This window comes from Pogoniulus pusillus, chromosome 27, assembly GCF_015220805.1.
Source record: "Pogoniulus pusillus isolate bPogPus1 chromosome 27, bPogPus1.pri, whole genome shotgun sequence".
Taxonomy (NCBI): Eukaryota; Metazoa; Chordata; class Aves; order Piciformes; family Lybiidae; genus Pogoniulus; species Pogoniulus pusillus.
Window position 1 is genome coordinate 1915519 of NC_087290.1, and position 14030 is coordinate 1929548.

The 14030-nt window shown below is 62.6% G+C and overlaps 1 protein-coding gene across 3 annotated transcripts in view; it reads right to left on the minus strand.

The window, feature by feature from the left end:
- Positions 1–325: 325 nt before the first annotated feature.
- The window catches only part of DTX2 (deltex E3 ubiquitin ligase 2), a 63335-nt gene continuing 49630 nt past the window's right edge, over positions 326–14030 (minus strand). For 2 of the 3 annotated variants that reach the window (XM_064166303.1, XM_064166302.1), the window contains 5 exons: positions 7964–8034; positions 5310–5468; positions 5060–5221; positions 3358–3447; positions 326–715 (listed from right to left, as the gene is read on the minus strand). In XM_064166303.1, the coding sequence (XP_064022373.1) occupies positions 491–715; positions 3358–3447; positions 5060–5221; positions 5310–5468; positions 7964–8034 (707 nt within the window). In that variant the 3' untranslated portion in view covers positions 326–490. The remainder of the gene's footprint in view (positions 716–3357; positions 3448–5059; positions 5222–5309; positions 5469–7963; positions 8035–14030) is intronic. The other variant, XM_064166304.1, reaches the window with a different exon arrangement.

The window sequence follows — 14030 nt, forward strand, 5'->3', positions numbered from 1 at the left end:
TCCAACCAGAGGTTGGCACCTCAGGATTCATCCAATGGGATCATGCAGCAGGGACACCTCCCATCAGCTCAAGGCTTCTGAACACCTCCAGGGAGGAGGAGATCCACAACCTCCCTGGGGCAACCTTTAGGTTGCCCCAGGGAGGTTGTGGATCTCCTCCTCCCTGGAGGTGTTCAAGTTGGACAGGAGAAGCCTCATCAAGGCCTCACCCAACCTCCCCTGGGGCAACCTCTGCCAGCCTCACCCCAACCCTCCCTGTCAAGGATGACTCCTACCTGGCAGCCCCAAAGCCTGGTTTCTGCCAACCCCAAAAACCAGGCTGTGGTGGGGGAGCAGGCTCCTGCAGAATCAATCTTATTGCTGTATGTGACAGACACAGAAGGTAAGGCACAGGAAGAAGTGCAGCAGCAGGTTGGGTGGGGGTGGGTGGGGGAGGCCCTGCCAACCAACCCACGCGTGGCCACCGGGCAGCCTGGCACCGGCCCTGGCATCAGTGTCTGAGGCAGTCCTCGGTCACCCCCTGTGCAGCCAGCTCTGCCAGCACATTGTCCAGGTAGTTGGGGTCAGGGTAGCCATGGCCACTCAGGTTGGTGTCCATCTCTGTCTTGTGGTGGATCTCGTTCCACACCACAGTGTTGCTCTCGCCGGTGGTGCTGGAGGTGCCCACGGTAAAAATCAGGCGACGCTTCCAGGCCACCCTCAGGAGCTCCAGGACCTGGGACAAGGGTGGTGAGAGAAAGAAAGCTAAGAAAGGAGGTCTTCAGCAGCTTCAGGAGACCTGAGCAGGCACACAGCCACTCAGCCACCCACTCACAGCCCCACACAAGGTCAGGGGCTGGAAGGGACCTCCAGAGCTCAGCCAGCCCAAGCCCTGCCACAGCAGCAGCTCCCAGAGCAGGTCACACAGAACTCATCCAGGCAGGGTCTGAGTATCTCCAGAGGGGGAGACTCCACAGCCCCCCTGGGCAGCCTGTGCCAGGGCTCTGCCACCCTCACAGGGGAAAAATTCCTCCTCAGGTCTCCATGGAACTTCCTCTGCCTCAGCTCCCACCACTGCCCCTTGTGCTGGCACTGGCATCCCCCAGCAGAGCCTGGCTGCAGCTCCTGGCACTCACCTGCACACATTGATCACCACTGCTGAGGGCACCTCTCAGCTCCTCTGCTCCCAGCCCCAGCTCCCTCAGGCTCTCCTCCTAACAGAGCTGTTCCCTTCCCTCCAGCACCTTTGTGGCTCTGTGCTGGACTCTCCCCAGCAGTTCTGTGTCCCTCTGGAACTGGGAGCCCAGAACTGGACACAGGACTCCAGATGTGGCCTCAGCAGGGCAGAGCAGAGGGGCAGGAGAACCTCTCTCACCCTACTCACCACAGCCCTTCCAATCCAGCCCAGACTGGCACTGCCCCTCCTGGCCCCCAGAGCACATTGCTGGCTCATGGGCACCCTCCCACCCACCAGCACCCCCAGATCCTTTTCCCCTTCACTGCTCTCCAGCAGCTCAGTCCCCATCCTGTGCTGCTCCCTGGGGCAGTCCTTGCCCAGGTGCCAGGCTCTGCCCTTGCTGCATTCCATTCAATTTCTGCCTGGGCAAAAGCTTGGCAATCCAAACCCCTGCTGCAGCAGGAACCAAAAGACCCCAGCATGGTGGTGGTGGTTGGAAGGGACCTCTGGAGCTCAGCCAGTCCAAACCCCTTGCTCAAGCAGGGGCACTCACAGCAGCTTGCCCAGAATCAGAATGGATGAGGTTGGAAAGACCTCTGGAGGTCCTGCCATAGCAGGGGCACTCAGGGCAGGGCACCCAGCTCACCTCTGCCTGTCCTGTCCTCTGACAGAACTTGAGCCACCTCCCCAGAGCCTTGGCACATCAGGGCTCAGCCTCTGGGGCAGGGGAGCAAGTGGGCAACAGGTGGAAGGTGGCAGAGCTGGGAGCTTGGGCACTGCTGTGCAGTGAGAGGCTTTGGAACTCAGAGCCAGCATGGGGACAGTTGGAAGGGACCTCTGGAGGTCATCCAGTCCAAGCCCACTCCTAAAGCAGGGCACCCACAGCAGCTTGCCCAGCAGCACAGTGCCAGGGGGGTTGGAAGCTCTCCACACAAGGACACTCCACAGCCTCTCTGGGCAGCCTGCTCCAGGCCTCCAGCACCCTCACAACAAACAACTTGCTCCTGCTCTGCACAGCCAACCTCCTGCCTGACACTTTGTGCCCCTTGCTGCCCCTTGGCCTGTCCCTGGGCACCACTGAGCAGAGTCTGGCCACAGCCTCTTGCCCCCAACAGCTCCTTTAGGTCTTGCTGGGCACTGATCAGATGCCCTCTGGGGCTGCTCTTCTCCAAGCCTCTCTTGCCAGTATCTGCAGGGTGGTGCCAGGAAGGGGCCAGGCTCCTTCCAGTGTTGTGCTGGGTCAGGATCTCCAGACGTCTTTTCAGCCTCAACCATTCCATGACCTTCAAGCCCAACCAGAACCCAGCATCTCCTTGCACACAACTCTCAGACCATGTCCCTGAGCTCCTTAGCCAAAAGTCTTTTACACACCTGCAGGGCTGGGGACTCCACAGCTCAAGCTGTGAAGCAGCAGCAAAGATCTCCCTGGGCAGAGGGATCACACATACAGGTGAGGAACACACAGCACACAGCTGTCAGGGTTGGAAGGGACCTTAAAGCTCATCCAGTTCCAAACCCCTGCCATGGGCAGGGACACCTCACACTAGTTCAGGTTGCTCAAGACCTCATCCAGCCTGGCCTTAAAGACCTCCAGGGATGAGGCTTCCACCACCTCCCTGGGCAACCTGTGCCAGCCTCTCACCACCCTCATGCTGAAGAACTTCTGCCTAACATGGGAACTACATCTCCCCTGCTCCAGCTTGGATCCATTCCCCCCAGTCCTATCACTACCCAGCACCCTACAAAGTCCCTCCCCAGCTTTCCTGTAGCCCCCTTCAGATATTGAAAGGCCACCAGAAGGTCTCCCTGGAGCCTTCTCCTCTCCAGGCTGAACAGCTCCAACTCTCTCAGCCTGTCCCCACAGAGCAGGGCAGCTCCAGCCCTCTGCTCATCCTCATGGCCCTGCTCTGGACACCTTCCAGCACCTCCAGATCATTTTTGGCATAGGCTTTGCAGAAGTGGACACAGGGCCCCGGGTGGGGTCTCAGCAGAGTGGAGCAGAAGCCCCTCCCTCACCCTGCCCACACTTCTGCTGCAGCCCAGGCTCGGGATGGCTTCTCTGGGCTGCACACTGCTGGCTCATGGACAACCCCACAGAGCAGCTGGTTACCACTGTGGGGACAGCTCCAGAGAGCAAGCCCCCTGTGGCAGTGCAGCAGCAGAGGGCCAGGAGGCAGGCAGGGGTGGTGCTCTGGGCCTACCTTCCTGCCCTTCTCGTTGTCTGGCAGGTAGCAGTAGCGGGGGAAGCCTCTCGCCGTGTAGGGCAGCCCAGGGTTGGGGTGCTCAGGGCCCTGCAAGGGAGAAGACACAGCTGGCATGGACATCTCTGCCTTCAACAGCTGGGCACTCACAGGCTCACAGGATGTGAGGGGTTGGAAGGAAGCTCTGGAGATCTTCCAGCCCAGCCCCCCTGCCAGAGCAGCACCACACAGCCTGGTGTGGGTTGCACAGGAACACGTCACAGAAGGAACCAGGCTGGGAAAGACCTCTAGGGTTGAGTCCAACCTAGCACCTAACCCTTCTGACTGAGCACACCCTGGCACTGGGTGCCTCAGGCAGCCTCCTCCTGAAGCCTTCTTGTGGCTAAACTGTTCCAGTGTTTCTGGTTCTCCTAAATGAATGAATCACAGAACCAAGCAGGCTGGAAGAGAGCTCCAAGCTCAGCCCAACCTAGCCCCCAGCCCTGCCCAACCAACCAGACCATGGCACTCAGTGCCCCAGCCAGGCTTGGCTGCAACACCTCCAGCCACACAGACTCCACCACCTCCCTGGGCAGCCCATTCCAATGCCAATCACTCTCTCTGACAACAACTTCCTCCTCACATCCAGCCTAGACCTGCCCTGGCACAGCTCCAGGCTGTGTCCCCTTCTTCTGCTGCTGCTTGCCTGGCAGCAGAGCCCAACCCCACCTGGCTACAGCCTCCCTGCAGGCAGCTGCAGGCAGCAATGAGCTCTGCCCTGAGCCTCCTCTGCTGCAGGCTGCACCCCCCCAGCTCCCTCAGCCTCTCCTCACAGGGCTGTGCTCCAGGCCCCTCCCCAGCCTTGCTGCCCTTCTCCAAACACCTTCCAGCACCTCAACATCTCTCTGCAATGGAGGAGCCCAGAACTGGACACAGCACTTAAGGTCCCCCAAGAGCAGCCTCGTGCTTGGACACAAAGCCAGCTCTTCACATCCCTTCCATTCTGGTGGGACATAGCCCTCAGCCACATCTTCTGCCACGAGTGATGCCAGCCTGATCTTCCAGCCACCTGGCTCAGAGCTCTGCAAGCTCCCTGCAGGCACCAAACCCTCAGCTGAAGGCTGTGGAACCAGGTGCTGGCATCCCCCCCATCCTGTGAGCAGAGCTCAGTGCCCAGTGCAGGGCAAAAGCTGCTGCACACCCTGGGGCCACTCTCCATGTGGGAGAGGATCACAGAACAGACTCACAGAGTGCACTGGCTTGGAAGGCACCTCTAGAAGTGACCTTGTCCAACCTCCCTGCATGCAAGCAGGGAAATCCCCAACTAGATCAGGCTGCCCAGAGCCACATCAAGCCTGACCTTAAACACCTCCAGGGGTGAGGCCTCCACCACCTGCTGTCTTCCCTGGAGGAGCCCCAAGTCCCTCATGTGCTGGAGAGCAGAGGTGGTGGCTCCAGGCACCTCAGGTCATGGCCACCACTGCTCAGCCATGGGCTGCCAGCAGGTCCTGGCCTGGATCCCAGCCCTTCAGAGAGTCACAGAAGTAACCAGGTTGGAAAAGACCTCTGAGACCATCAAGTCCAACCTATCACCTGACCTAACTAACTAAGCCCTGGCACTAAGGCTCCTTTTAACCACCTCCAGGGATGAGGACTCCAGCACCTCCCTGGGCAGCCCATTGCCATGCCTGGGAGGCTCTCAGAGCCACTCCCAGGTACCCACCTGAATGCCCCTGCTGATGTGATACACGATCTGGATGGTGCCACAGTCCCCGTGGCCGGGGAGGGACTGGGGGAAGGTGGAGACCTCCATCCTGCCTTTGGGCTGAGTGCCTGTCTTCTCCCCATAGATGGTCTTACAGGAGGGGCACTGCAGGCTGCCGTCCTGCGAGGAGCAGAGAGAGGGCAGGCTGCGAGCTCGGCAGCAGCCGCCGGGGGGCCGAGGGCAGGCCGGGGCCGGGCCAGCTGGGTACCTTGTTGCCGTTGGAGTACATGGCCAGCAGGCAGAGCAGGTGGAAGGGATGCTGGCAGCTGCGCAGGCGCCCGACCAGCTCCGGCTTGATGCTGCCAGCCTCCGGCGCGTCGCCGTAGCCCGAGGGGCAGGACAGCTTCTCCATGCAGATGATGCAGTCCTGCAGAGCAAGGCAAGAGGGGAGAGCACTGCTGAGCAGCGCCAGTGCGGGCTGAGCAGCGCCAGTGCAGGCTGAGCAGCGCCAGTGCGGGCTGAGCAGAACCAGCACAGCTGAGCAGCGCCAGTGCGGGCTGAGCAGCGCCAGTGCGGGCTGAGCAGCGCCAACACTGCTGAGCAGCACCAGCACCTCTGAGCAGCACCAGCACCGCTGAGCAGCACCAGCACCTCTGAGCAGCACCAGCACCTCTGAGCAGCACCAGCACTGCTGAGCAGCACCAGCACCTCTGAGCAGCACCAGCACAGGCTGAGCAGCACCAGCACCTCTGAGCAGCACCAGCACCGCTGAGCAGCACCAGCACCACTGAGCAGCACCAGCACCTCTGAGCAGCACCAGCACAGGCTGAGCAGCACCAGCACAGGCTGAGCAGCACCAGCACAGGCTGAGCAGCACCACTGAGCAGCACCAGCACAGGCTGAGCAGCACCAGCACTGCTGAGCAGCACCAGCACCTCTGAGCAGCACCAGCACCACTGAGCAGCACCAGCACAGGCTGAGCAGCACCAGCACAGGCTGAGCAGCACCAGCACCACTGAGCAGCACCAGCACCTCTGAGCAGCACCAGCACAGGCTGAGCAGCACCAGCACCACTGAGCAGCACCAGCACAGCTGAGCAGCACCAGCACTGCTGAGCAGCACCAGCACAGCTGAGCAGCACCAGCACCACTGAGCAGCACCAGCACAGCTGAGCAACACCAGCACCACTGAGCAGCACCAGCACAGGCTGAGCAGCACCAGAACCACTGAGCAGCACCAGCACCACTGAGCAGCACCAGCACAGCTGAGCAGCACCAGCACCGCTGAGCAGCACCAGCACAGGCTGAGCAGCACCAGCACCACTGAGCAGCACCAGCACAGGCTGAGCAGCACCAGCACAGGCTGAGCAGCACCAGCACCTCTGAGCAGCACCAGCACAGGCTGAGCAGCACCAGCACCACTGAGCAGCACCAGCACAGGCTGAGCAGCACCAACACCACTGAGCAGCACCAGCACCACTGAGCAGCACCAGCACCACTGAGCAGCACCAGCACAGGCTGAGCAGCACCAGCACAGGCTGAGCAGCACCAGCACCTCTGAGCAGCACCAGCACCACTGAGCAGCACCAACACCACTGAGCAGCACCAGCACTGCTGAGCAGCACCAGCACAGGCTGAGCAGCACCAGCACCTCTGAGCAGCACCAGCACCACTGAGCAGCACCAGCACAGGCTGAGCAGCACCAACACCACTGAGCAGCACCAGCACTGCTGAGCAGCACCAGCACTGCTGAGCAGCACCAGCACCACTGAGCAGCGCCAGCATCACTGAGCAGCACCAGCACAGGCTGATCAGCACCAGCACTGCTGAGCAGCACCAGCACAGGCTGAGCAGCACCAGCACAGGCTGAGCAGCACCAGAACCTCTGAGCAGCACCAGCACAGGCTGAGCAGCACCAGCACCGCTGAGCAGCACCAGCACAGGCTGAGCAGCACCAGTGCGGAGTGAGCAGCACCAGCACCACTGAGCAGCACCAGCACAGGCTGAGCAGCAGCAGCACCTCTGAGCAGCACCAGCACTGCTGAGCAGCACCAGCACAGGCTGAGCAGCACCAGCACAGGCTGAGCAGCACCAGCACCACTGAGCAGCACCAGCACAGCTGAGCAGCAGCAGCACAGGCTGAGCAGCACCAGCACCGCTGAGCAGCACCAGCACAGGCTGAGCAGCACCAGCACCTCTGAGCAGCACCAGCACTGCTGAGCAGCACCAGCACAGCTGAGCAGCACCAGCACCACTGAGCAGCACCAGCACAGGCTGAGCAGCACCAGCACAGGCTGAGCAGCACCAGCACCACTGAGCAGCACCAGCACAGGCTGAGCAGCACCAGCACCACTGAGCAGCACCAGCACAGGCTGAGCAGCACCAGCACAGCTGAGCAGCACCAGCACAGCTGAGCAGCACCAGCACCACTGAGCAGCACCAGCACAGGCTGAGCAGCACCAGCACAGGCTGAGCAGCACCAGCACCACTGAGCAGCACCAGCACAGGCTGAGCAGCACCAGCACAGGCTGAGCAGCACCAGCACCACTGAGCAGCACCAGCACAGGCTGAGCAGCACCAGCACCACTGAGCAGCACCAGCACAGGCTGAGCAGTGCAGCTGAGCCACCCAGGAGCTGAGCAAGGAGATGCTTCAGGGAGCCCAACTCTGCCAGCCTGGCTCACAGCAGAGCCCTCCCACAGCCCTGCCAGCACTGCTGTGGCTTCCTCCAGCACTGTGGAGCACTGCTCAGGCTTAGCTCTTCACCCCACACCTCTGATGAGGACAAGCCACCAGCTCCTGCCCTTGGTCTTCAGGCAGTGCTGAGGCCTCCATCGGGTGTCGAGGTGCCACTGGTGCCACTGCAAGCCCCCAGGGGCATCTGGCCCACTGGGTGAGCTGGAGCTGTGCCCTGTGCCCTCACCTCATCCGGAGGGGAGCCCTTCACCTCTTCCAGGTACCTCCTCACCACTGCCTCTGGCTCCGTTGGGTTCTCTGCACCGGGAGAGAGCAGACAGAGAGCTGAGCTGAGCTGTGCCAGGAGAGCCCAGGGGCAGGGGTGGGGTGAGCCAGAGAAGGGAGACAAGCAGGGTGCTGGCCAGGGTGCCAAGGAGAAAGGTTAGAAGGGAGAGGAAGTTGCCCCAACTCATCCCTAGAGCCCCACAGAGGCTTGGCCACCACTAGGACCTTGAGTGTGCCCTGGGGACACCCCTGGGCTCTGCCTCCAGCTGCTCTGCTCCAGGGTTGTAGGTTCAAGGATTGGGTTGGGAGGGACCTCGAGGATCATCCAAAGTTCCAACCCCTCCCACTAGCCCAGGCTGCTCAAGGCCTCCAGCCCTCCCCACGTGCCCTGAGTGACACCAGCCAGGGCCCAGCTGGACTGTGCATGCACACCAGAGGATCACTCAAGCCGAGGATGCTGTGGTCTCAGGAGACAGAGAGGATGGCATCATCCCTGCTGCCAGAGGAGGACAGCCACCCCCACAGCACCCAAGGACAAGAGACCCAGCAAACACCCAGCTGCAGGCCCTCTGGAGCCTGGCACAGCAAGCACCACAGCCCCAGCACAAAGGAAGCCTCTTCCTTCAGCCTCCACACCTGTGCCCAGCAGGGACAGCAGGTGCCAGGCTCACAGGATGCCAGGGTTGGAAGGGACCCTGCCAGAGCAGGACCAGAGGATCTAGCACAGGTCACACAGGAACACATCCAGACAGGCCTGGAAAGGATCCAGAGAAGGAGACTCCACAACCTCTCTGGGCAGCCTGTGCCAGGGCTCTGGGACCCTTCCAGGCAAGAAGTTCCCCCTTGTGCTGAGCTGGAGCCTCCTGTGCTGCAGCTTCCATCCACTGCTGCTTGTCCTGTGCCAGGGAGCAGTGAGCAGAGCCTGTCCCACATCCTGACCCCCAGCCCTCAGAGAGTTACAGACATTGATTCAATCCCCTCTCAGTCTTCTCTTCCCCAGACTAAGCAGCCCCAGGGCCCTCAGCCTCTCCTCCTCAGGCAGTGCTCCGCTCCCCTCATCATCCTCACAGCCCTCTGCTGGACCCTCTCCAGCAGTTCCTGTCCCTCTGCAGCTGGGGAGCCCCAAACTGAAGGCAGTGCTCAAGGTGAGGTCTCAGCAGGGCAGAGCAGAGGGGCAGGAGAACCTCCCTGGCTCTGCTGGACACACTCTGCTGAGTGCCCCCCAGGACCCCATTGGCCTCCTGGCCCCCAGGGCACATTGCTGTGCCAGGGTTGCTCTCCCCCAGCACCCCCAGGGCCCTCTCCTTGGGGCTGCTCTCCAGCAGTCACCTCCCAGCCTGGACTGCTGCAGTTCATTGTTGCTGCCCAGGTGCAGGACTCTGCACTTGGCCTTGTTGGACCTCAGTTGGTTCCTCTGTGCCCAGCTCTGTGCCCAGGGCTCTCTGGATGGCAGCACAGCCTGCAGCTGTCTCAGCCAAGCCTCCCAGCTTGGTGCCAGCAGCAGACTTGCTGAGCAGCCTCTGTCTGTCTGTCTGTGCCCTCAGCAATGGCACAGGGAACACAAACCAAGGCAGCTTTCTGCAGCAGAGGGCACTGAGACCTTCTCAGTTCTCCTCACTATAGTCCTTGCTCCCCACCCAGGCAGGGGGTCAAGCACAGGCAGCAATGTGCCCCCCCCTGCACCCTCACATGCCTGGCAGCAGCAATGTGCCCCCTCCTGCACCCCCAAATGCTTGGCAGCAGCACTGTGCACCCTCCTGCACCCTCTAAATGCCTGACAGCAGCAGTGTGCCCCCTCCTGCACCCTCTAAATGCCTGACAGCAGCAGTGTGCCCCCTCCTGCACCCTCTAAATGCTTGGCAGCAGCAGTGTGCCCTCCTCCTGCACCCCCAAATGCCTGGCAGCAGCAGTGTGCCCCCTCCTGCACCCTCTAAATGCCTGGCAGCAGCAGTGTGCCCCCTCCTGTACCCCCAAATGCCTGGCAGCAGCAGTGTGCCCCCTCCTGCACCCTCACCCAGCCCCATGGCTGGCAGCAGGCTCTTACCTGCCACCCTCTGCCAGCCTGGCCCTGGCAGTGCCCACTCACACAGCCCTGATCACCTCTGCCTTCTGCAGCCAAAGGCTGCCCCCTCCCCAGCCTCAGCCCCCAGCAGTAGCTGCCCTGGCACCAGCCAAGGGACAGATCTGGAGCCCACCCCAGGGCTGTGCCCATTCAGCACTGCAGGACAAGCTCAGGCTGCTCTGCCTGTGCCCCAGCACACCCCTGGCACTGCAGCCTGTGCCCTCCAGCAGCCACTCCCCCAGGGGCATAGGGAGGTGCCCCAGCTCCAAGGAGCTCCCCAGCTACCCCCATCCCATAAACACTGAGGTTGTTTGGGTTGGAAGAGGCCTCTGAGATCATCAACCCAGCACCACCATGGCCACTAAGCCCTGTGCCCAGGTGCCATGGTTGCTGGAACACCTGCAGGGATGGGCACTCCACCACCTCCCTGGGCAGCCTGTGCCAAGCCCTGACCACTCCTGCAGCAAACAAACCTGTCCTCATCTCCAACCTAACCCTGCCCTGGCACAGGTGGGAGCACAGGGAGCTGGGAGTGCTCCTCTTGCCCAGCCAGATCCTGCCCTGCCTGCCAGGGAAGGAGCAGCAGCTGCTGAGGGCATCTCAGCTGCTCTCCCTCCAGACCACCAGGCTCAGAAAGGACACCAAGGCCAAGCTCTTCTCCAGGCACTGAGCCCATGAGCAAGGAGCTCACCAGACCCACATCAACCCTTCCTCCAGCCCCACCAAAGGCCCCAGGAATGGAGGAGGCCCCAGGAGGGGCAGCTCCACACCACCTGCCCCCCCCCATGCCAGCTGCAGGTGGTTGGTCCCCCAGAGGTGCTGTGGGATGAAGCAACAAAGGCTACCCAAGCCCCAGGGTCAGCTGCCAGCTCCAGCAGCCACCACCAACTCCCAGCCCATCCTCCTGCAGCTGCCCAGCAAAGCTTGGCAGAAGTCAGCCCTGATGAGAGGGGTTGGACTCTTTCCTGGCCACCAAGCCCAGCGTGGAGGCTTCCAGGCTCTGCCAGCAGCTTAGGGCAGGAAACATGTGCAAAGGTGACCTTGTGGCACCGCCTGGCAGCAGGCAGGAGGGAGCAGGAGGGCCCTCACCCTTCCTTCCCCTCTCTGTGCCAGCTCTTCCCTTGCTCTGCTCCTGAAATGTGACCCAGAGACCAGCAAAGGTGCAGATCAGGCTGCCCAGAGCCACATCCAGCCTGGTGGTGAACATCTCCAGAGAGGAGGAGAGGCTCAACCTAACCCTGCCCTGGCACAGGCTGCAGCCAGCTGCACAGGTGGGAGCACAGGGAGCTGGGAGGGCTCCTCCTGCCCAGCCAGATCCTGCCAGGGAAGGAGCAGCAGCTGCTGAGGGCACCTCAGCTGCTCTCCCTCCAGACCACCACGCTCAGACAGGACACTAAGGGCACTGGTCCCATGAGCTGAGAGCACAGCGAGGAGCTCACCAGAGCCAGCCCAGGAATGGAGGAGTCCCCATGGGAGTCAGCTCCACACCACCTGCCTCCCTCCTGGCCAGCTGCTGGGGGTGCTGAGCACACAGGCAGCAACTGCAGCAGCCTGGCAAGCTCAGCACTGATCCCTCAGGATGTGTGCCAGGACAGCAGTGACTCACCAGGATGTGTGCCAGGACCAACAGTGTGGTGCTGCCCAGAGACCACAGCATCCAGGGACCTGCAGCACGGAGAGGCACTGCCACAATGGTCACACTGAGCCCTCACTAACCACACTCCCAGCCTGGGCTGGCTGGAAGGGACCTTCCCAGCCCATCCACTGCACCCCTGCAGCCAGCAGGCACAGCCCCAGCCAGAGCAGGCTGCTCACAGCCACAGCCAACCTGCCCTGCACTGCTGCCAGCCATGGGGCAGCTCCCATGTCTCTGGGCAGCCTGGGCCAGGCTCTGCCCACCCCCAGGGGCAAACATTGCTCCCTTCTCTTGTCTGGATACCCCTCTCTGAGTTCAAACCATGCCCCCTTGGCCTGGCACCACAGGCCCTGAGCAAAACTCTGTCCCCAGCTCTCTGCTCTCCCCTTCCAGCCCTGCAAGGCCACCAGAAGGTCTCCTGCAGCCTTCTCCTCTGCAGGCTGAACACCCACAGCTCTGCCAGCCTGGCTCACAGCAGAGCCCTGCCAGCACTGCCAGCACTGCTGTGGCCTCCTCCTGCCTGCTGCAGCAGGTCCCTGCCTGTGCTGTGCTGAGCACTCCAGAGCTGCCCCAGCACTGCAGGAGGCTCTGAGCAGAGCACAGCAGAGGAGCAGAATCCCCTCCCTGCCCCTGCTGCCCACTCTGCTGGGGCTCAGCCCAGGGCAGGCTGGGGCTGGGCTGGCAGCACTCAGTGCCAGCTCCTGCCCAGCTTTGCACCCCCAAGGCCTTCTCCTCAGGGCTGCTCCTTCCCCAGCCTGGATAGAGCTGTCCTGACCCAGGTCCTGCCGAGCTCCTTATGGATCTCTCCATAATAGAAGCTCCCAGATGGGTGCAGGAAGGCAAAAGGCACCACCAAGGAGAAGTTCAGGGCACAATGAGCCCCACCTCTGCCTGCTGGCAGCTGCAGGGCAGCAGCCTGGGGGGGAGCCTCTTGCACAAAGCTTGTTCCCAGCAGGGACCAAGGACCCTGCTCAGGCCAGGAGCCACGCACAGGGTTAGGGCTGCAGAGGGCAGAGCTGGCAGTGAGCCTCTCCTGAGTAGGTAAGGACAAGGGACACATCCTGCCATGCCAGATGGGAGGAAGAGCTGCTTGAAACCCCTTCCCCAAGGCACACTGTTCCCCTAGAGATGTCCTGGCTTCAGCAGCTGGCAGGAAGGTGCCCACGGCTGCCAGGGTGGCAGCTGCTCTGTTTCTCCTGTCCCACCTGGTGTTGAACACCCCCAGGGAGAAGGAGATCTACAACCTCCTTGGGCAGCCTCCCTGGGGGTGTTCAACACCAGGTTGGATGCTGCTCTGGGATCTGGTGTGAGGTGTCCCTGCCCATTTCCAGGGCACTGCACCACCCCATGCCCAGCAGCAGATGCTGCCCATGCCAGCAGCCACATTACCCCACCGTGTGCCAGCTGGCTGCATGGAAGTGAGGTCCTCACCCAGCCCCTCTGCCACCCACCCCCCACTCAGCTCTTCCTCACGTCCTGTTTCCCTCTGCTGCTCCTCTTCTCCTGCCACCCCCCTGCTTTCTCCTCCCCCTCCATCACACATCCTACACTCCACATTTGCTCTCTCCTTCCTTCTCAGCCTTCCCATCTCCTCCTCCTCCTCCCAGCTCTCTCCACACTTAGGTGCCTTCTATACCACCCTTTGGGCAGCTTTGGCCCTCACTTCCCCACCGGGCACAGACTCCCAGGAGATGCTGGCACCAACAAACTCCCCAGGCACACAGCTGCCTCCTCCCTCCGCCTCAGGGCCCTTCCTCCTCTCCTAAGCACAAGCATCCCCGTGGGGATCACCTCCCCACCTCTACTGTGTGTCCCCCACCCCTTATCTGGAAGCAGAAGCAGCTCAGCGTTGCTGCTGCTTGACTGCCCCAGGACTCCTGTGCCAGGGCTGGCAAACGAGCCCTGTGCCAGCCTGGATTTGCAGCTACCTCACACAGATAGGACCCCAGGCTCTGCCCCGGGAGCAAACCACCTCCAGGCTGTGCCCCGGCAGCGGCTCCCTGCCCCGCCCGGGGCTGTGCCCAGGCTGTGCCCGGCAGCGGCTCCCTGCCCCGCCCGGGGCTGTGCCCCGGCAGCGGCTCCCTGCTCCCCCGGGGCTGTGCCCGGCAGCGGCTCCCTGCTCCCCCGGGGCTGTGCCCAGGCTGTGCCCGGCAGCGGTTCCCTGCCCCCCCGGGGCTGTGCCCGGCAGCGGCTCCCTGTCCCCCTGGGGCTGTGCCCGGCAGCGGCTCCCTGCATCCCCGGGGCTGTGCCCGGCAGCGGCTCCCTGTCCCCCCGAGGCTGTGCCCAGGCTGTGCCCGGCAGCGGCTCCCTGCCCCCGGGGCTGTGCCCCGG